Source organism: Styela clava, chromosome 11 (assembly GCF_964204865.1).
Source record: "Styela clava chromosome 11, kaStyClav1.hap1.2, whole genome shotgun sequence".
In the NCBI taxonomy this organism is placed as follows: domain Eukaryota; kingdom Metazoa; phylum Chordata; class Ascidiacea; order Stolidobranchia; family Styelidae; genus Styela; species Styela clava.
Window position 1 is genome coordinate 7825181 of NC_135260.1, and position 20994 is coordinate 7846174.

General features: G+C 35.6%; 2 protein-coding genes and 2 long non-coding RNA genes across 5 annotated transcripts; all 4 read left to right on the plus strand.

The window, feature by feature from the left end:
- Positions 1–972: 972 nt before the first annotated feature.
- LOC120347371 (uncharacterized) lies at positions 973–3189 on the plus strand. The gene is made up of 4 exons (XR_005570097.1): positions 973–1057; positions 1129–1190; positions 2428–2484; positions 3131–3189. It is a non-coding gene; the product is annotated as an uncharacterized LOC120347371 (long non-coding RNA).
- Positions 3190–3747: 558 nt separating this feature from the next.
- Positions 3748–5409, plus strand: LOC120347987 (uncharacterized). The gene is made up of 3 exons (XM_039418099.2): positions 3748–3878; positions 4554–4617; positions 5281–5409. Exons 1-3 carry the CDS (start codon positions 3748–3750, stop codon positions 5407–5409), a joined length of 324 nt encoding a protein of 107 aa, XP_039274033.2.
- A 542-nt stretch (positions 5410–5951) lies between these two features.
- LOC120347986 (uncharacterized) lies at positions 5952–7177 on the plus strand. The gene is made up of 3 exons (XR_013478885.1): positions 5952–6055; positions 6470–6612; positions 7002–7177. It is a non-coding gene; the product is annotated as an uncharacterized LOC120347986 (long non-coding RNA).
- Positions 7178–7658: 481 nt separating this feature from the next.
- LOC120347366 (G-protein coupled receptor GRL101-like) lies at positions 7659–12654 on the plus strand. 2 transcript variants are annotated; one of them, XM_078118091.1, is made up of 6 exons: positions 7659–7920; positions 8545–8646; positions 9971–10192; positions 10862–11004; positions 11479–11622; positions 11753–12654. In XM_078118091.1, exons 3-6 carry the CDS (start codon positions 9990–9992, stop codon positions 11872–11874), a joined length of 612 nt encoding a protein of 203 aa, XP_077974217.1. In that variant the 5' UTR covers positions 7659–7920; positions 8545–8646; positions 9971–9989; the 3' UTR covers positions 11875–12654. The 2 variants fall into 2 exon arrangements, with proteins under 2 accessions (XP_077974217.1, XP_039273232.2); XM_039417298.2 differs by lacking the exon at positions 7659–7920 and having other exon boundaries at positions 8350–8646.
- The last annotated feature ends 8340 nt before the right edge of the window (positions 12655–20994 follow it).

A 20994-nucleotide genomic window follows, 5' to 3' on the forward strand; every position in this document is an offset into this window, starting at 1 on the left:
TCTCGTCCGAATAGTTAGCCAGTTATTCGTTTCAGATGCAAGGGCTTGATGCCAGAGAAGTCGTAACCGACCAGCGATTACGTAAAACATTCTAAGGTGATCCGCTCCATGTGAGCGATCTGCTCACATATTAGCATCCCGCGGGATTCGAACCTGCGAAACCGCGCAGGGTGATCAGGGGGGACTTAGCACAATGAGCCGCGCATGACTTCGCTTGCGCCGTAACCGCTATTATGCTTCGATCTTAACTTATGCACAGATATTGTGTGTATGCAATCACCGATTTCTTGATTTAATATATTATGAATGTAAATATATAAAATGACAAAATATGCTTCTTTGTTGAAGTTTTCGTATTTTTCGTCCCTATAGGTGTTGACTTTATTCATACAAGTCAATGCATCTGAAAACAAATAACTGGCTAACTTATCCCATACCCGCCATGGACTGGTAACTGGACAAGTGGCCGTGGTTCGCCATGATATGATTAAGCTGTTCTATCGGCTTTCATCTCTCCGGGATAAATATGTAAATCCTACCCTATCCAAAAGAATGCCCTTGTTCGTAAGTTTACATATATATAAATAATACATTCGCGAGAAATTATATCCATTGTGTGAACAATTTCAGGAGAAGACGAGTGTCTCTGCTCGAAGGGAAAAAACACATTTCCAGGTAAAATATAATGCTATCGATGAAATGCAGAAATGTTGCATTCTCATAATATTCGATTCTGTTTTTATTTTAGAGTTATTCAACGATAAATGCTTCCGATGTTTGAACCACCCAACAATTATAATTAATGGTAAAGTATGTGATGGCACAATAGACTGTCCCGACGCATCAGACGAGTGTATTTGCAGGAAAAGAGCGATTCCACCAATTTGCGGTCACGCTAAGTTTTCATGGGGTGAGTAGAAAGATTTAAGCTCAAAGATTCACAGTTTAGTTACATAATTTTAAATCTAGATCCAGAAAACCGACTGAGACAAGAGTTTGCATGTGTTCCACGGACCGGAGGTCTTTCGCGAATTACTGCCTCGATTTGCGACGGGAGGTAAGTTGATATAAAAAAGGAAACGTTAAACATTCGAGTTAACGTAAACAACTGATAAAATTTTGTTTCAGAGATGATTGTGCAGATTCTAGTGATGAACAAAAATGCCACGCTAAACGCGGTTGTCCAAAAGGTATGGTTGAGAATATAAATATCACTTTTGTATATATGTATATTGAATCTTTAATACCACTTGCCCGTAGATTGCCATCGTGAAATTTTTCCCAATGTACAACTCACCGAGACCTGAAGCGTTCAGTTTCATTTTTGTACAAGAAACGGTTGTGCATACCAGGGGTGCGACCTTCAATACGGGAGGACCGGATACAAATAACTGGGTGAAACCGCGGGCCTCACCTTTATTTAACAAATACTTTCTAGTAGTCGCATGCACAAAATTTTTTGTTATTGATCATTTGACATGCGTTGGTCGCTTTGCGCGAGCACAAGTATAACCTTTACAGCGCAAAGGAATTGGAATTGCTCGCACGTAGAAGATTAAACTAGATCAAAAACTCGTTTCGCGGGCCGCACACCATTCAAAATTGACACTTCTCCGCGGGCCGCACAATCTTTCCTTGTGGGTCGCAAGTTGCACACCCCTGTACACTGTATACCATTGATTTATGAAAACGATTAAATACCAATTGGCATGGGGCTTGAATAAAAATTTCAAATATCATAAGTTCAATGCAAATGTTGATAAACATAAATCGCACGAAATATTAAAGTACGGTACTAAATGATCAGTTGAAATTGGTTCGATGACGTTGCTCGCAGGTAAAATACTTTCTGGATATGTACAAACTTAATAACTTTCTATGAATATAGTAGACTCTGGGGTGGGCAAGGTTTTTGGATCAGGGGTAAGTAAGTTCGGACCAATGTAAGTGTGACGTAAAAAGATACATTTTATGAACAATATTTACAGTGTTACAAAAGTAAATGCGGAAAACAATAGGCCTCGTGCCAATAGGCCAAATCTAAATTTAATCGCAATCTCAACAACTTCCTTGAGAATAAACATCAAAATTTGGTTTTAGTTGGGATTGTGACAGGCCGAGTTTGGCCCGCGGGCCGTAATTTGTTCATGTCAGTAAGTAGATTCTCGTGAATAAATCGATTTGATTTTAATAAATAATTGATTTTAAATGTACCAATTTAAATGTGTCTATCATAAGCTCATATTTCATGGTCTTCCAAGAATCTGTTTTTAAATATTGTATCTAGTATATAAAAATGTCAAATACATGAATTTTAAAACACGTTTTCCCTCATTTGCCCTAACAAGGTTTTGCTATTTGTAGAAGTGCCGTTTATCCACCACTTCACACACCAATCAATATGCAAAATTATTTGTGTTTTTTTAGGTTTAGGGAACAACCGCTCACCGGATGAAAAATGCGGTTTCAAATGTCCTAACGAACGTGAGTCTTTATACTTTTCACGAGGATTTTTTCCATTGTTAAATACATATATTATTGTACTGACTACTGGACCATCTATTTTTGTCAATTGCATATCCAAATTTCATCCGTGGTGCGGGTTGTGCTAAAAAATCAATTTTTTTACCAAAACATTCGCCCCAACAACAACAAGACTAATAATACCAGCTTTTCAACAAATCGATCCATATACCCACTTTGTAGTCGATAACTTTGGTGAAAAAATCGGCCAAGAAACAAAAGGAGGAGAGGGATCATTCGTAGAAAGTTTCCCGCCACTAATGCAAAAAGAGTTGAGTAAAATATCCCCGCCGCGTTTTAAGTACTGTGGATTGCGCCCCCCTCATTTTAAGTAATGGCGCGTTCGCCTATCTAACCCTGACATCGCTGAATTCCACCAATGAATGAAAATTGTAACTGAACGATTACTCTTTTGAATTTGAGAGGTGGCGGGGCTGTTTTTTGGTCGGGCGTTCTGCAAAATATCCGAGAAGAGTGTAAAACATGACAGTTTATTTTGGGCAGCCCTGATTGTTTTTGCTGATTGTTGTGTTTGCATGGCATATTCTGTTTAGTCATGTTTTGACCACAATCTATTTCTGGTAATGGGATATAAATGTAATTTCAGCGAAATGGTCAACAAGATGTGACGGAATTCCTCTCTGCACCGAATTCCGATATGAAGAATGTGAGGGATGTCCGAACAAACCTCAATTCTGTGTTAATATTGAGTAATATTATTTAGTAATTAGGAAAATGAATCAGTTTTTACTTTGTATTTCTATTCAAATTTGTAATTGTGAAGTTAACCAGTAAAACAACACGAACTCATATTTCGGTACTCCCGTTTTGTGTGTACCAGTTTAGGGTTAGACCATAATTTTATTCCGATTTTACTTATTTTAGTTCTATTACGCGCTTGGGGACTGTCTGTATTAGCCAAGTGAATATATCCCCTGCCCATAGGTTTCAGTCGCTTTACACAACTTGATAAAGTAAGCGAACAAAATTAGTTATCTCCATATTAGTACACACACTTCTGGAGCGCCGACAAATTAGTAATATTACGTAGTAATTATTAAAATGAATCAGTTTGTATTATTATTCAAATTTGTAATTGTAAAGTTAACCAGTAAAATAACACGCACTCATATTTCTGCCGTCCAGTTAATCTTGTTCAATAATTTTATCAGGGATAGTAGAGAAGACAAGTTTAAATGTAGGGAATGTGATGAGAAGCACTACATGGATGGTCCATGGATCGAATGTAACCGAATCGATGATATATTGCTTGGCTCCAAGATTTGTAACGGATATAGAGATTGCATAAAAACTAAAACTACCAAAACTAACGACGAGTTGAATTGCACAAAAAGGTAATTGTATGCTCACCTAAATTTGTTCAAAAATATGACAAAAAGGATGCTAAGGATGCTTTAAACAACAACTAAAAACTTATTAGTTTGGAAGCAAACTTGAACCCGTCGTGCTATATAGTTTATAACTTATAGTATCTTTTTGTCACAGTTCCTCTTGGAAAATGTTGTTGATCTTTCCCAATACATCAGTTGCTAATTTCTATCATATGTTGTACAGATCATTCTTTTCAATTACATTTCATTACCTCTTTACCAAGTCTTTTTGGTACTCCCGTAGTGTGTGTACCAGATTACAGTTAGATCATAATTTTATTCCGATTTTCCTTATTTTAGTTCTATTACGAGTCTGTGTTAGCCAAGTAAATATACCTCCTGCCCATAGGTTTCTGTCCCTTTACACAACTTTATGTGAAGTAGGCGAACAATATGAGACACCTCCATATTGGTGCCCATACTTCTGGAGCGCCGTCTTTTTTTATCAAAACTTTTATTTTTCTCCATTTTTCTCTATAGTAATAATTTGAAGATTTTTGTAAATAAAAATTACTGGAGCTTTGTAGAAAGGATAACCCAATATGCCGTTTATTATGAAATGTAATATACAGCATATTTGAGCATAATGATTGAATGCGATCGAATTCTATCAAAATTAGCAAACATAATCTCATTCAGATTTTACTGTAAAAGCGGATTACCGATCAACATTCCCGATTCAAAACTATGTGACACGATTCAGGTAGGATTCCTATATCGTCCTTTATTAGTATCATTATCTATATAAAAAGAATATTCTCAATTTAAACATTTAATAAGTGACTCTTTTTCTGTATTAACGTTAATTAATATTAATGTATCTATCACAATAAAATTGTGGAGAGAAAAATAATCAACTGGAAAATTACGTAAATATAGAATAACTGTAAAGGCTGTAAAATATGCCCACACTAAAAAAAGAAAAACTTCGGAAAATTAAAAAAATTGTAAGGATAAATATAAACTATTGCTAATAAATTTCATTAAAAGACTAATAAAATTGGAATCGCATTTTCGTATGCGGAAAGTAGAAGTATTTTATTCATAATATGAAATTGAAAGAAATCTGGGAAAACAAATCCAAAATATTGAAAAAAATAAAATTTTATTTTAAATTTATTTTCTACATACTTCTTCCATTCGTATACGATACAATTGTGTAGTGTAGTAAAATATTGGTACTCCTTTTTATCACGAGTTCGGGGACTGTCTGTGTTAGCTAAGTGGTGAATATCCCCTTGCCCATAGATTTCAATTCCTTTACACAACTTAATATAAAAATAGGCGAACAAAATTCGTTATCTCCGTATTGGCACACATACTTCTGGAGCGTCAATTAATTAATTAGTAATATTTGATTTTTCAGGATTGTGATGACGATAGCGATGAAATGTACTGTACTGACGAAACACATTTTTATTGCGAAGATGGCGGGAAAGTGTTATACATAAACAGAAATAAGGTTCGAATCATTTCTAAAGTTAATGACTCGTGATCGGAACGATCTGAATAGCAACTTTGTTTAATATTTCTTAAGCGGCAACTTCAATTTGTGATGAAGCTTGCAATACCAATAAAGATATATCGATTTTAAAAATAAATTTGAAATAACATCGAAAATATGAATGCTTTTGATACTCTAAAATAGAATTATTATAATGCACAGATCCAAATATATTTATAAAAAAGAAAATTATTCAATCTCATTTTATTGCATTATGCTTTCTTTGAATGTATTGGATTATTGGTACTCCCGAAATATGTGAACTAAGATGGCGGACAACGGAACGTAGTATGTGTACCAGGTTAGGGTTAGGCAATTATTTTGGGTACAAATACTACGGGTGTCACTTGCCTAATCCCCGAACTCGTAATAGAACTAAATTAAGAAAAATTGGAATAAAATTATGGCCCAACTATAACCTGGTACACATATTACGTTCCGTTGTCCGCCATCTTGGTTCACATACTTCGGGAGTACCGGATAATTTCCGACTCAATTTAGGCTTGTGATGGGGCCAAGGACTGTACCAGCGGGAAAGATGAAGTGAAATGTCGTCAGGAATGCACAAACAGCGTTTTTTCAAACGAAAAATATATGATTGAAAATAAATACTTTTTGATAGCAGCATGGATAATTAGTAAGTACTTTTCATGATCAATATGATTTTAATGCTATTTTGTGTGTTATTACAAGCAGGAAATTTTTGCCGCATTGAAAATCGTCGCAAGAGCCGTTTTATTGTAAATCAAGTATTTGTGATAAAAACAGTTAGGTTTTTGAAGTACTTTTTTATTTAAAATAAGATACGTTATTCAAGAGCATACCCTAACCTTATAAATATAACTGTTTTCGAACTGTTATCACAAATAGTTGTTTTAAAGCAAAATGCTCTTGCGACGATTTTTCCTAGGCAGCGAAATTTCCTGAGGCGCGATTTTCTACGGCGAATACTGCGGAATCCGGACACTTACAAACACAACTTCAATTGCAATAAGAGTGAAAATATAGAGAGTGGAAATATTTAAAATAGTTTATTTCTATATTCATCCAGGTATATCAGCTGTTGTAGGAAATATTCTTGTCATCATCTGTTCTGTTCATGATTTTTTCTGTCGCCGGGGGAGACCAAAAGGAAACGAACGAAAAAATAAATTGCTGTTGTTGAACCTTTCAATTTCTGATCTATTAGTTGGGGTAAGCATGTGTTTCTTAAAGTCGAAGCTATATTTTATTTATTATAAGAAATGTTATGCGCTCTGCGATATAGTGAATTGTGCTAAGGCTAAGCGTTAGGAGTACGCTTGCTATCGCACCTCGGATTACCCTGTGTGGTTTTGAATATCGTGAAGGGTAATTATGTGCAAGAGGATTTCTGGACTTCTCACTGCCGTAGAGTGGTTACGGCTTCTCCCACCATCGAGTCCATGCATTTGGCTAAGTAATCCATTACTCAACATTGAATGGTAACCGGACCAGAGGCCGTAGTATGTCATATGATTAAGTCGTCATATCGACCTTCTTCTCCCCCGGAATACATTTGAAAATTCTATCTTCATAACTTTTCCGATTTTCATGCTTATCAGATATACAACCTTTCTATCTGCATCCAATCTCTTCTATCTTCCGGTCATTACTGCCAAGAGGACCAGGAATGGCGAAGTGGAATAACTTGTTCAGCTCTGGGAGTTATTTTAGTCATCGGTTCAGAATCGTCAGTTTTTACATTAATTTTGCTTAGTTCTTTCAGAGCAAGATCAATATCAAAGTAAGTCAGATTTGATACAATTTCGGGCGCTCAAGAAGTGTGCGTACCAATATGGAGGTAATTCATTTTGTTCGTCTACTTTACATCAAGCTGTGTAAAGGGACATAAGCCTGCTATGGGCAGGGGGTATATTCACTTGGGTAACACAGACAGTCCCCGAACTCGAAATAGAACTAAAATAAGGAAAATCAGAAAAAAATATAGCCTAACCTTAACCTGGTACACACACTACGGGAGTACCCAATTTGGTAATAGAATATAGGAGATTTTAGTTGTGATCATTCGTCTTTAATTCAAAAGGCAACGTTGGTGTTTTATATTAAATTTTAAATGTTAATAAAAGCAGCATAAGAGAAACTTAGTTATACCATGAGCAAGAAAAGTTGGCTGGTTGTTAGATTTTTCGGATACGGGTTACGGGCTTTCGTAACCGTTCGATGACTATACTATTTGAATCGCATGAAAACTCATTTTTGCAAAAGTGAAATCATGTTTTGAAGCTTTCGAAGAAACGAACTATGCGAAACCAAAATACCGAAGATAAATACCGGTTTGTTTTTGTTCATGTTTTCTTGTTAATTATAAAACAATCTTCAACTTTGCAGATCATTCGAGAGATTTCCACTGAATTGGTTCTTCAAAATTATAGCATTATCTTGGATTACTTCAATCATCCTTGCCTTATTTCCGCTACTCCCCTTTGCAGTTTTTGAAGATTATTTCATTGATAGTGTCAGGTACGTGTGGTGTGGCGGACTTTATTATTGCGTCATTCATTTTATTGCGGAAGTGCTGCTGTAGTAGAATATAATTACTATAATTTGTTTATTTCTTTGGTATTCATATTATGTTTTCATAATATATACTCAGCTAATCCCATACCCGATATGAAGTGGTAACCGGACGAGGGGCATTGGTTCGTCATATGAATAAGCCGCCTTATCGGCTTTCCTCTTTCTCGGAATATATATATATATATATATATATATGTAAATCCTATCCTATCTTTTTCCTACTCTGGTCTAAGCCAGTAGTCAATTTATGAAAATGTTCACGAATAGAAATTCCGTATTCGAAACGATATATCCAGGTCGTCTGAAATCTCATTTTATAACTCTATTCTCATTATTGATAACTGTTTTTCACATCCTATAGGACTAGTTGACTTCCCCTATAAATTATATAGAGTTTTGGAATGAAAGATGTATTTGATTTATTCCAAATGCGAATTAGAGTAGAAAAGATTTATATACATACCAATTCATGTCATGATTTACAACGACTAGACTGCGAGTGAAAAATCTATCCCATTCTTATATTTAATAGCTTAATACAAACGAACTATGTTTTCTTGGTTACAGGTTTGCTGCCAATCCGTTTTTTGCAACTGTCAAAAGTACTGAAGTTGATGAACTGAACAATTGGTTTCTCGTGACAGGAATTATCAACACTAATAATTCCACGTAAACGATTTTACATTTTAACATCCATTTACCATCGTTATCCTTAAATCAAATTAGATCAATTGATGTAAATTGTCGTCAATTGAAGGAGACGTAACCATCTAATGAGTGTAAATTTAAACATATCAATGGGTGAAAATGGAACATTTACATTACCGCGTTTCCCCAAAAATAAGACGTGGTCTTATTTCAATTTCTGTCAAAAAATAACACTGGGGCTTATTTTCGGGGGATGTCTTTTATTTTCATTATTTTAAAACATAATTACAAAGTTAAAGAATTACGAGATTTTCAAATACACAACCTATGAAAACCGATATAAGTTTACTTATAAATAACACGTTTTTATTTTAAAAAAAGCTGCTAAACATAGATTATTCAAAAATGACCATATCATCATCCATTGGAAAATCTCGCAAGTCACTAAATTCATAAATTTTGAATGAAGATTTCATTGAACTGAATTTTCTGGCAAATTTTTGAATCTAAAGTTTTATGTCGAGCTATAAAGGCCTCATTGAATGAGAATTTCCTATCTAGGTAGACCGATTTCAGTGCGTTGTTAATTAACACAGCCGTCTGTGATTTTGTTCCACGAATTTGCCACCCAAGTTAAAATCTCGACTAGATCTTATTCTATGGGGAGGTCTTATTATTAAAATCATTTTTAAAATTCAGGCTAGGTCTTATTTCCAAGCTAGGTTTTATTTTCGAAGAAACACGGAGCAATAGATAGATGACTGTTTAGCTCAACTATTATGAGTCATCAAAGTGTCAAAATAGATGAGCTCGTATTCAGACGATGTTTCCTTTTAGACTCACAAGTTACTCTAAATCATTCTATCAGCTGTTTCTCATGCTATACTTTTAAATCCTCCGGTGGCCTAAAACGTGCTGTCCGAAAGGTCAAGTTAGGAAGATATTGGCAAGGTAGCTGTTACTACAACAAGGCGTGAATTCATTTAACACTGTAAAGATGATCAGCTCAAAACGGGGGTACTTTGCTACTTTCTATAAATACCCGGCAATTGCTATTTTCCCAAAGAATCGTTCATCAAAATATTTAACAATTCTTATATATATTATATGTGCTTTCTTCGGTGACCGTACATTTGAACCCACGTACATTTGAACCCATGCGTATATCCACGGGTTCAATCCATATGCGGGTGCTAAAGCCCATGGGTTAGGGTGAGTATGGGTTTAACTATCCGTGAAACAAAAAAAAATCCATAGGTGCAATAGCATACAGGTGCAATTGTCATGGGTTCAAATGTACGTGGGTTCAAATGTAATGGAACCGCTTTCTTCTTATGCTTTTCAGAATTACTGGATCCTGGGATATGCTTGAACATTTTGCAATGCAAATAAATCCAAACTACACAATAGTTAAGAAATTTGGATATTACTCAGCACACAGCGTTTGTCTCCCTCGTTTGCTTCCGGACCCCAAAACAAACAAATCATGGGGTTATTCGCTCATATTTATGTTGATAAATTTCTCCTCTTTCTTCGTTATTTTCATTAGTTACGTCATAATATACAGGTAAACAGATTTATGTCTACTTTAAGTTCAATGGTTCCCAATCTTTTTTCAAGCGACCCAAATTGTTAAAAAAATGATTTTTGTAAAATTACGCCACCGAAGGATTTGTTTAAATAATAGGCGGCATGTAGTGCTTGTATGGTCGCAAAATTTAATTATTAATACAAAACTATCGATTTTACATGCTATTTATTTTACCAGAAATTACTTCAAGTTGCTTGTTTGCTCTCAACGAGTTTGAATCCGTAGCGTGGCTTTACTTGAGCAAAATAAATCCTTCCAACGTTTTCACACTGTCATATTTTCCACATATACAATTGACCAACACTTCAATACCAAATGAAAACCAAATAAAAAAAATTTAATATAAATTTAAATTAATAAATGAAAGTTTTAGAAAAACAAGTGACCCAGGGGAATTTTGAGGCGACTCAGTTTTGTGTCGCGACCCATAGGTTGGCAAACAATGTTCTAGTTTTGCTAGTTTAGGACGAGACAACCATTTTGGTCTGAAATAGTTGACTGCCTAAGTCAATATGTTCCAGAATATTGATCTGCGTTTTTATCTTGCCTACCGCTAATTAATAACACAATAACGTCGGAATATAATTGATAAAATATTTCTAAAGCAAATGTAAAATTTATATTTAAAGATTATTGTGTTTTAAGGAAATCTGTAAAAACCAACCGAGCGGTGGAATCAACTAGTTCAGGCAGATCTAAGGCTTTGCAAAAAAAAATCAGCTTCATCTTGTTAACGGACTTTTGCTGCTGGATGCCAGTTTGCATTATGGGAATTTTACAAGTGATCGGTAGGTGGAAAGGCTATATCGGCGATTGGCTTGTGCTTTATACGCAGTAAACTATAGTTTATAAAGCAATAATGAGCAAATGTTCCCGAAAGCACGGTTCAAGTTGTATTCCATGTAGGTTGAAATAAATATTCCACTTGGTTTACTTGTGAGGTAAGTAGCCAAGTACCTCACACTTTGATAATAAGCAAATATTTCCACCTCCTTTCTGCAAGATATCTCATATATAATAAATAAATACTCTGTTCAAATATAGAAAGTTTCCCATTCTACCAAATTAATGTATTTTTATACGCATAACTAATTCTTTAAAACCTTCTATCATTTCACAATTACTCAGCAGATTTGTATTCATAGTCTTCTATGCACCGAAATTGTCTTATTATCAACTATCTCGACTACCTTGCATATTTTCGTATATATATACAATCCATTTGACAGGTATGTTTATCGATTTTTTAAATATTCATATAGGCATTGATATATCACTGGATGGCTACCTTGCAATTTCTCTTATATTGATCCCCATCAACAGTGCATTTAATCCAGTAATCTACTATTTGGAGCCTACAGTTGTATGGAAGAAATTGAGTTCATTCTGTAGGCGCCGGGCGAAAGGTAAAGTGTATCTTAGAATTGATTGCGTCTTTTATTGAAAACGTGCTATATATATATGTATCTTTTTATTAATTATGCTTTTTTCTAATAAGTTTAAAAAATCAACTGATAATCACAAGTTTAGTGTTAGATGAAATCGACCAAATGGAAGCTCATGAAGGATCAGGAACTCGAAAGAGTGAAATCGGCGTGGGAATTCAACAATCATCAACCACAGGAATACGGAAGCAAGATGGCATGGCGAATATGTGACGGTGATATAGTGGAACTGTCCCACGAGAATGCCGCAAACCAGTTGCAACAAAAGAGAATACATATTCACTTTTGATATGAATTTTTTTTCCACCTTGATACAAAAAAGACGTAGGAAATATGTTGATAAAATTGCACAACTTCACAGGCATTGTTTTAATCATTTCTTGGTTGATACGGATTTAAATTTGATTTGTAAGCTATGCTTTTGTTTGAGTACATATATAAATGTCAAAACACCAATGCAAATAATGTAGCATTGTCATTTAAAAACTTTATATCATATTATTAAATAAATTTTTACTCGAAATAACTTGATATTAGAAATTATCGGCGGATGGTAAAGTTTACGGCTTTTTTTGTATAAACATCTCATGAAATAAATATTCGGGTATTAACGTAATTACATTCGTGCATTAATATTAATAATCTAAACTATTTGTTTGGATTCTAAATTTGATTGTGTAATAATTTCAATATAGCTTCCATGCATATAATTCGCAGCTAGTTGGTAAAATTTGATTCACGATGGTTTTTTTTCATATATACCTATTTTTTGACATTTGTAGATATTAGTTGATGCGTCTCAAAAATAATAAAGACATTTCTCTTGGAAAGTTTATACCTTTTTTACAAGAACAATTTATTCTTGTGCGATCCAAATTAGATGTAGATAAGCGTAAAAAAACGTTTACACGATGTTTTTGTAATATTCGACGTTTGATCACGTTCATTGCTAGTAACGTCATTGGAGCTTTTAATCATCTATTTGGTGTCTTTAAACATTAAGTTATTAACTATAGTTTACTTTTTCATTCACACCTTGCAAGCATATTTAGCATTAATAAAAAGCACAAAAGACACTTTGTATTTTCTTTCGAAAATGATGTCAAAATCGTACTTTAAACTAGCTTTGGTGCAACCACCGACTACACATTCCCTAGGCATTTCGAGAGACTTTATACTGGAATAGATAAAATTCCAGTTTTATATCAGCTTAAGATCAAGCTTATTTCAAAACCACAATTTTTCAATTCCTCAGTACTGTAGTTTGCAATAGCCAGGGATGACAATCCTTGCCCCCACTACTCGAGAATGTGAAATTAGCAACCATGAGGTAGCGTGAGAACGAGCAGACCATGCTAAGCCAGAAGGACAATCTTTTTGTTTCGTCTTAGCTGTTCACAAATCAGGTTAAAGAGTTGAATATTTTGAGCAGACGTTTTAACAGAATTTACCCCTTTTGATAAATCGGTTTAAGCGCAATAACCTCCACGATGGGATCCCTCCAGGCCAGTGGTTCTTAGACTGGGGGGCGCGAGGGGTCACAAGATGGAATCGGAAATTTTCATGCAACAGCTTCTGAAACGGTTTTCGCGTTCGTTAAAAATGCCTTTTCCACAGTATAATAAATTTTTCTGTCTCGTAATATTCAATCTATGACACATACGAGAATGCAAAATGTTTCTATTTTAATTCATTTGTGTTCAAGGCAAGGTAACTCGCGTTTGCGGCAACTCACAACAAAATAAACTCATTACCGATCTAAAATACCACAATAATACGCGGACATAATAATGTGAGATCAACTGCCCGATTATTTTTAGTTTTGATATATATTGCGTTCAAGCGATTCCTTATGGTCGTTAGAAAGATCTGGTATAATATCCCAGGAAGTATATTAAATTTAGTATAATCTGTAATTGTTGTGTATTTTTAATTAATACACAGTAAATAATTTTTGCATTGCTCAATAGGGATGAGATGAATAATTGATTGTAATTTCACGTGTCTTATGTAAACATTTAAGCAGAAAATACATTGAAGCGCAAAAAGCATACGTTCATTGCGTGTTTAGTTTTACCTAAAACTTAGTTTGATTTTACCAGTAATTGCAAACTGAGCGGAAAAGGAGAATGTATAATGAAGTCGATGACCACTATTTGAGTATGGCTTTATGCATACGACATTGAATGGCGAAGTTGTACTCCGATGCGTTTTATGCAGGGGAGGATTAAGCTCCTTCAGTGCCCTAAGCACTAAAGACTTTGGTACCCTCTCATGTGTAATTCAATTATAAAAACAATAAACCACATAGTTGTTAGTTTGGATTTCTGCCCATTGACAAATCACCCTTGCCTACTATGTCTCTTTAACTAATATCCCGAAATGAAACAAATAGATTTCTCCCAAAGTGATTTAATCCAGATATCAGTAAGACAAAGTGACCTGACAAACAATAAAGATAAATATGAAAATGAGTGCAGGCAACAAGGCACAATACAAAGCAAGAATATACCAATTCACTTACATTTAAATGAGGCTTTGTCAGAACAGATTATCCTAATGTAAGAAACTCAAGAAATAGATTATTCATACCCAATGACTATAGCACCATTAATAAGCTATTGAGAACAGATCTAAAGACAGACTAAAGCTCTAGACAGTTAACCATAAAAGGAAGTAATCAAGCAATCAGCCAACAATCGCGATGCAGTGAACCATACGTAAACACACCAATAGTAAGTAGTACCAAGATAAATCAGTCAAATGTTCAAACCAAGTGTATTATCCATTAAAAATAATCACAACCAACAGTAAATAAAACAACTTTTAAAACATTTTTAGGTTTTTTAACTGTTATATATAGACGATATATCGTCACGCTAATAACCGAATTGCGTAAGTCATTTTTGGCGATTTAGATTTTTTTTTATAAAATAGGTATTTATGTAATGCTGCGCACCTGTCTGTTAATTCAGATTTTTATTTTAAGAATTCCGAAACCCATAAAATTGGAGATTTAGTATGACATGCACATTTGTGCAATTGTTCGTCATAAGGAATTATCATTGTTACCGCAGGACTATTGTGACGTCACAAAGACAAAATAACCTCGGCGAAGTATTTTCGAGTTTTCGCATCTCGGATTCTAGCCTAGCGCGTATTAATTTGAATTTATACTACAGTATAGGAAGACGTGCACTTGTGATATTCACTGTCCGAGTCCAATTCACCTTGGTTGGCTTTTATATTGGGTGCATTGCTGTTTTATTCTTTATATTTAATCTTAGTCTTATTTCGGTGGGTGTGCAGAACGTGTTATATTGATGGAATATATATTTTTAAACATAAAAAATAATGTAATTGAAACTGATTAGCTATTTTGGAGATTAGACATTGTAGATACTGAGAATAACATTCGTTTTTCGAATGTTTAGTTTTCAGGACTGGTGCATATAGTAAATTTGCAAAATTGCGTATGTCTCCAAGTCATAGACACATTTCTGCCTAAGTCACAGTGCGCCATTATGACGTCACTTAACTGCGTCATACAAATTAACTTAAATCCGGCTACGATCAAAAAATTGAACCATGGCAAATTATTGACTCTCAATGGCATAACAATATCCTTAGGAAGTTTTTTACGTTTTTCTCAAAACTGCCAAAAATGACTTACGCAATTCGGTTATTAGCGTGACGATATATATATCGGCAAACACGCATCTTCTTTTAAAGAAGATATATAAAGCATTCAGTTATTTTAAAGTTAATTCCCGAGAATTACCGTTGGATTTTGCGCATCTCGCGTTTAATGTCGCTTCAAATTATATTCTTTTGTGACAGATATTACTTGAAATCAAACTAGACACTGTGTGATGGGCGAGGAAATACGTTTCCGCCGTGTTTTTCCTTATGTCACCTCCTTGCGACACTCATTTTATTACGAATTGTTATATTGAGTTGTTTAAAAATTTGCAGCGTGAGCAAGCTTAGTGCCATACTGCCATCATCAAATACCAACCAAGTCCGTCCAAGTTGGTATTTCGGGACCTATCTAAAAAAAACTGGATTGCGCGGCGTTAAGTCGGCTCTGCGTTTTGTCACTACTACAGTCACATGGCCGAAGCTTAAAAACAGAGGAGTGTTTTTACTAAAATAAAGGCACAAAGCGTTAGAAAACGCGTTTGAATCTTGGGATCCCAACCCTAGTTGGAATAGCTAAAAAAACTCAAAAGCGTTCCTCCATTAGATACAAATATACGCTAAAATTGTTTGGGGAGCCGCACGGAATGTATCAGCATGACAGGGTTTGGACCACCCTGGTCAACCTTATCAAAAAACTACCAACTTCACTGACCACTAGATCGTTGAAATGCGACCGCCACATAGTCTAAATATAAAGAAAAAACAACAACAATTTAAGAAAATGACTCATAGGCCCATTTCGTGTCCAAAAAACCTGCTCATCACAAAAGAATTTTTTCAAAGCAAGAAGGGAGGGGAGGAGCAAAGTTTGTAAAAATTGTCAAAGGGGGGCGCGGCTCAAAACGTTTAAGAATCACTGCTCTAGGCTAAGGGTGAATATGTGCATCGCATCTGCACATTCTATGGCGCCACATATGCGAGGAAAAATACGTCAACCCCATCTCAACCAAGAACTCCCTTTGGTGGCATAAAGAACAGAATGTACTCGCTTACCACCTGAAAGGCCTTCGCGTACCACTGGTTGGGAACTTGTATAGGATTGATACCTTTGATCAGTTATATGTTTTTGACTTGCTTCAAGAATTATGAATCTACCAAATGTTGTTTGCAGTTGTAATTAAGTTCATTATTGTAGCTGAGATTTAAGCAATCTTTCAACATTGAGTTTCGACTTCATTTGGACTGTTAAATATTGTAGATGTGCGGGTGGATTTTTGCAAATTTCAACTCAGAATACAATAGTATGGGGCAAAAGGCTACTCGGTAAACTAGAAGTTGAAAATTTGTATCCTGAATCTCCAATAGTACCGGTAACTGGTGCGGTTTAGCAGCGAGATATCATAATATTGAAAGGATAGGCAGGCGTGGGTCAGGAGATGGTCATGCTCGAGAAATGAAAACAGTGTTACCGAAAATGAATGTCCGAGCAACGATTTCCGTGTTTATTTCCGCAACAAATACAAGTCAGCAATAGATCATCAATGACGTAACAATTGGATTTGATGGCGTTGCTCGGACAGATAAACACTACTCTTTTTGCCTTTCGGTAGTGCTGCGTGTTAGTCGTCCGTTTTTAGTTGTGATTCCAAACAATAGCTGTAAAACGAATAACGAATGGTCATTATGTCTTCCGAGGATCTTCAGTTTAGTTACAATATTTCAAATATTGATACCGCAAACGCTTCGATAGACGAGCCTCAAATGAGCTATCCGTGCCCATAATCAATACGTTGTTTATTGTTTTGAATGAAAATGATAGAATGTATGTAAGCGTCAACTCTCTAAAACACTGTCAAAATCAACGTTGAAAATTTTGCGATGATAAGATATAAGAAGAATTTTTTAGAGGCCAAGGTCGGGAAAACGTTCATTACAGTAGAAACCCTACCTACAAAAGGCTCTCGATACGAAAAATTCAATTTACGAAAATTATTTTCGCAAAAATATTGCTTCACCTACTTAAGATTTTCCTCGATACAAAAGGCAAAAACTTGCCCAAATCGAATTTAATATTCAAATATTGCGACCTTCGAATTACAGCCGACGTTAAAGGAATTCAAAAAGGGCCTACATGAAGTGTTTATAACACGTAGTTGATGTTTTTGATTGAAAATATTTTACAAATACTGTAGTATATTTAATTTTGTCGAGATAGTTTGTGCGTCCTCGGCAATAAATCTAAAAGCAAATTGTGTCGTAGGCCTAATTAATTATTTTCATCCTCAGTTTCGATACTGACCGTACCCAACGAGAATTTTTTTCATTTTAATGCAATTTAGTTTACTTTAGAGCGTATATAAAATAGCTCTTAAATATTATTTAGTATCTATCGCGGATTTTATCGTTATCCTGAAGCAGTTGATGACAATATCGTCCAGTTAAAGTTGGCGGTAATTAATGAGCAAAAATAAAATCGTAGCAGCCGACATGAAATATTTAAATCAGCGCCGACTCGAAATTTTACGGTCTTAATTCTCCATCATTGGCGGATGGAAATTTGCGATTCAGATTCACTCATTTTATTATGACGACGGTAAGCAGAGGTACACAAACATACCGTTTGTAATTTTTACACGTTATTTCTCTTTTCTTTCTTCTTTCCTTGTGTACGTTTTCTATTTATTATGCAGTGATTCAATTCTAACATGTAGCTATTCGTTACGAGTTTTACCCATTATGTTCGAGTTTTGTATGGGCTTGAAACGGATTAGGTCATTTACCAGTAAAATGCGTCTCTACTTGCGGAATTTTCTAACAACGAAGGCTCTCCCGGAATGAATCAATTTCGTAGAGTTTCTATTGTATTGTAAAACGGTAAATTTTTACTGAAATAACGCATCTCATACGGATATTCGGCAAAATGGAACATGTGATCATTTCGTCTACTACGAAGATACGAAACGCGCTCCTGTCCTAAATTTGCAATGCAAGGCTAATACCAATTTACGGTCGATTCACGTATGGTTTACTAAAAAAAATCAATTTCGCGAAATAAATCGATTTCAGAGAATTACGGTATGTTTCAAATCCATCAAACAAAGCTTTCTGTGACATTTAATATCGACGAGGACGTAATTTTCGATGAGGACGAAATTCTCACTTTGCACTTTCTCGCTTCGCCAATGGTGCACCAATGCGCCGAAAGTTTGCACGAGGGACGAAAGTGCGAAGTATGAAAAGTTGGAGCTCTGTTCTAATATCAGGAGCTCAAAGAAAGCGATGGAATCTTGAGTAAAAACATCGTTAGTTTCGCGTCAAAATGCCAATCACAGAAAAGGGCCCACTGTAGAGTACCAGTAACGTGCTAGCATTTAATATTTGAAAATCATTCCTACATTTAGAATATCGAATATTTAACAGCATAAATTTGTATAATTTATATCTATTTTAGTGTTTGGTATATACTGTCAGTTTTATAAAATTACAAATATTCAGAGTTCCTTAAACCGAAAACTGATTGAATTTGAGTTTTCAATTATTTTATTATCACACTACTTGATCATATCTCAATATCTACCGGTATATTCGGACCTTGTATCTATTCCACTTAATAAATTGGATTGCTTTGTTGTAGCACAGTGCCCTAAACTGCTCAAGTTAATAAAGTCTCTCAATAGAATCATATTTAGGGACGAAGTTTACTTGGACAAAAATTTACGGGCAGGAGTCAAAGGTAACAACAAATTATGCATATATTGGTACTTCTTATAGCCCGTGTGCAGCTACTGCTACTGCTTAATCTACGGATTTGCATCTGTTTGAAACTATTAACTGTGTAAAATGGTGGGTTTCATGTTTTTGCTGGCGAATTTCGTAAAATCAAGTACCAAAAATCGCTTCACTCTTGAGTGATATTTCCATCCGGAGTTATTCGATTTGACGCCATTATGGGGCTCAATTGCTTACGTTGCCATATTCGTGTTTCCCAATATGCCAGTGGTTCTCGAACTTTTTATGCTCGCGGCGCACTGAGCAAATAAAAAAATCTTGCGGCACACTTTGAAAAAATAAAGCTAGCCCTAGACAAATTATTCTGCAAATGTTAATGCGATGTAAGTGGCTGTTTTGAGAAACTATTGAAAACAAGGTTCCGTCGCTCCCTTTTTTGCTTTTAATTTTAGTCAGTCAAAACAGAAAATACGTGTTTACAGTGCCATGAAGATGCGAATGGCTATAATATTTTGATAGCTTTTGCACCGACGATTGAATATAATTTATAAGCGGATAGCCAAAACTCTTCCAAACTTACTTTCCTGTTGCCAACTGAAAGCGCAAGTCAACTTGGTGGAAGATGGACGTCCTGTTTACAAAAACCTTATGATATCACAATACTATTATGTCGGCACCTTCCTCCTTACTACAACGACGAGGCAAATTCAGTAATATTATCATTTATATCAGGGGTCGGCAAACTGCGGCCCGCGAACTATTTTCTGCGGCCCTAGGACGTCCCTACTTTCAATGCGAAAAACAAAAATTGGAACAACTAAATAATCTCCCCCAGAGTACCCAACTGTAGAATCTCCACCCCAACTAAGACCATCTAACCCTAACCCTATCAAATAATTAGTCAAATAAAGGATCAACTGGTATTATCGACTTAGGTGGGTTGGGGAGGGGGGGTATTCTTCAGTTGGGAAACGGGATCAACTGAAGAATCGTCACCCCAACTCAGACCAACTGAAGAATTCCCCTCCCAGGTTAGTCCAACTGTAAAATCTTCTCCCCAGGCGAGTCCGGGGGGGGGGGGTAATTCTTTAGTTGATCCAAAAAAATTTATATAGATTCATTGTTGTCTCGACGCGGATGTACGTGGTAACAAGGGCTGATGTGTGGCGCTTTTTCGTAGTAGGTAGCGTCAGTTGTAGCCTGTGTCGTTTACTTGATGTTGAATGTCGAGTTTATTTTGAATTTTGAAAATATAAAAAATGTCCGGGAACGTAGGGAAATTTGCGATGAGGGTCGTGCTTGGACGGAAAATATTTTTCCTTCTTGCGTATTACAAAACCTGTTTGAGAGTCAGCATTGCAGTTATTATGGGATCCAATGTTAAACGTCATTATGAAAAGTGTCATTGCAAATACGAAATTTGACCCCAAGACTGCTCAACTGATCGATCATCTGTGCGACAGTGCGAAACGTGTAATGTGCACGTTCGGAAGCACATACCGCTGTGAGCAACTTCATCTAAAATGCATTACACTAAAAATAAGTTTCGTACTCGCCTGTCAGATCGGCAGTTGGACGACTGTTGCACAGAATGGAAGGTGCGAGTGTGCATTATTTGAAGTTTAATTTGGCGATTGTTCGCAGGCGGCAACTTAATGCGGCCCGTGCGCTACTGTAAAATGTGTATACCGGTATGTGGCCCGCGAGTACCTGAAGTTTGCCGACCACTGATTTATATAATGGATAGTGCGCACTTAAGTCTCACAAACTTGCCCGTTGCATGCATGCCTATGTGCAATACAAACAGCTTATTTTTTAAAATTGCAAAAAGATCCGCGGAACACTTGAAAATCTCTTGCGGTGCACTAGTTAGTTAGTGCAGGAGTCCGCAACTACCTTTTGGCGCGACCCAAAAAAATTTGATCCAATTCCTCGCGACCCAAGCATTTGGTAAACTTGTAA

Coding starts and splice junctions, on each gene's coding strand:
- LOC120347366 (XM_078118091.1), top strand. CDS start 9,990: ATGCTTGAACATTTTGCAATGCAAATAAATCCAAACTACACAATAGTT. Junction 10,193..10,861: donor AGTTACGTCATAATATACAG/GTAAACAGATTT, acceptor TTGTGTTTTAAG/GAAATCTGTAAAAACCAACC. Junction 11,623..11,752: donor CTGTAGGCGCCGGGCGAAAG/GTAAAGTGTATC, acceptor GTTTAGTGTTAG/ATGAAATCGACCAAATGGAA.
- LOC120347987 (XM_039418099.2), top strand. CDS start 3,748: ATGGATGGTCCATGGATCGAATGTAACCGAATCGATGATATATTGCTT. Junction 3,879..4,553: donor GAGTTGAATTGCACAAAAAG/GTAATTGTATGC, acceptor AATCTCATTCAG/ATTTTACTGTAAAAGCGGAT. Junction 4,618..5,280: donor AACTATGTGACACGATTCAG/GTAGGATTCCTA, acceptor TTGATTTTTCAG/GATTGTGATGACGATAGCGA.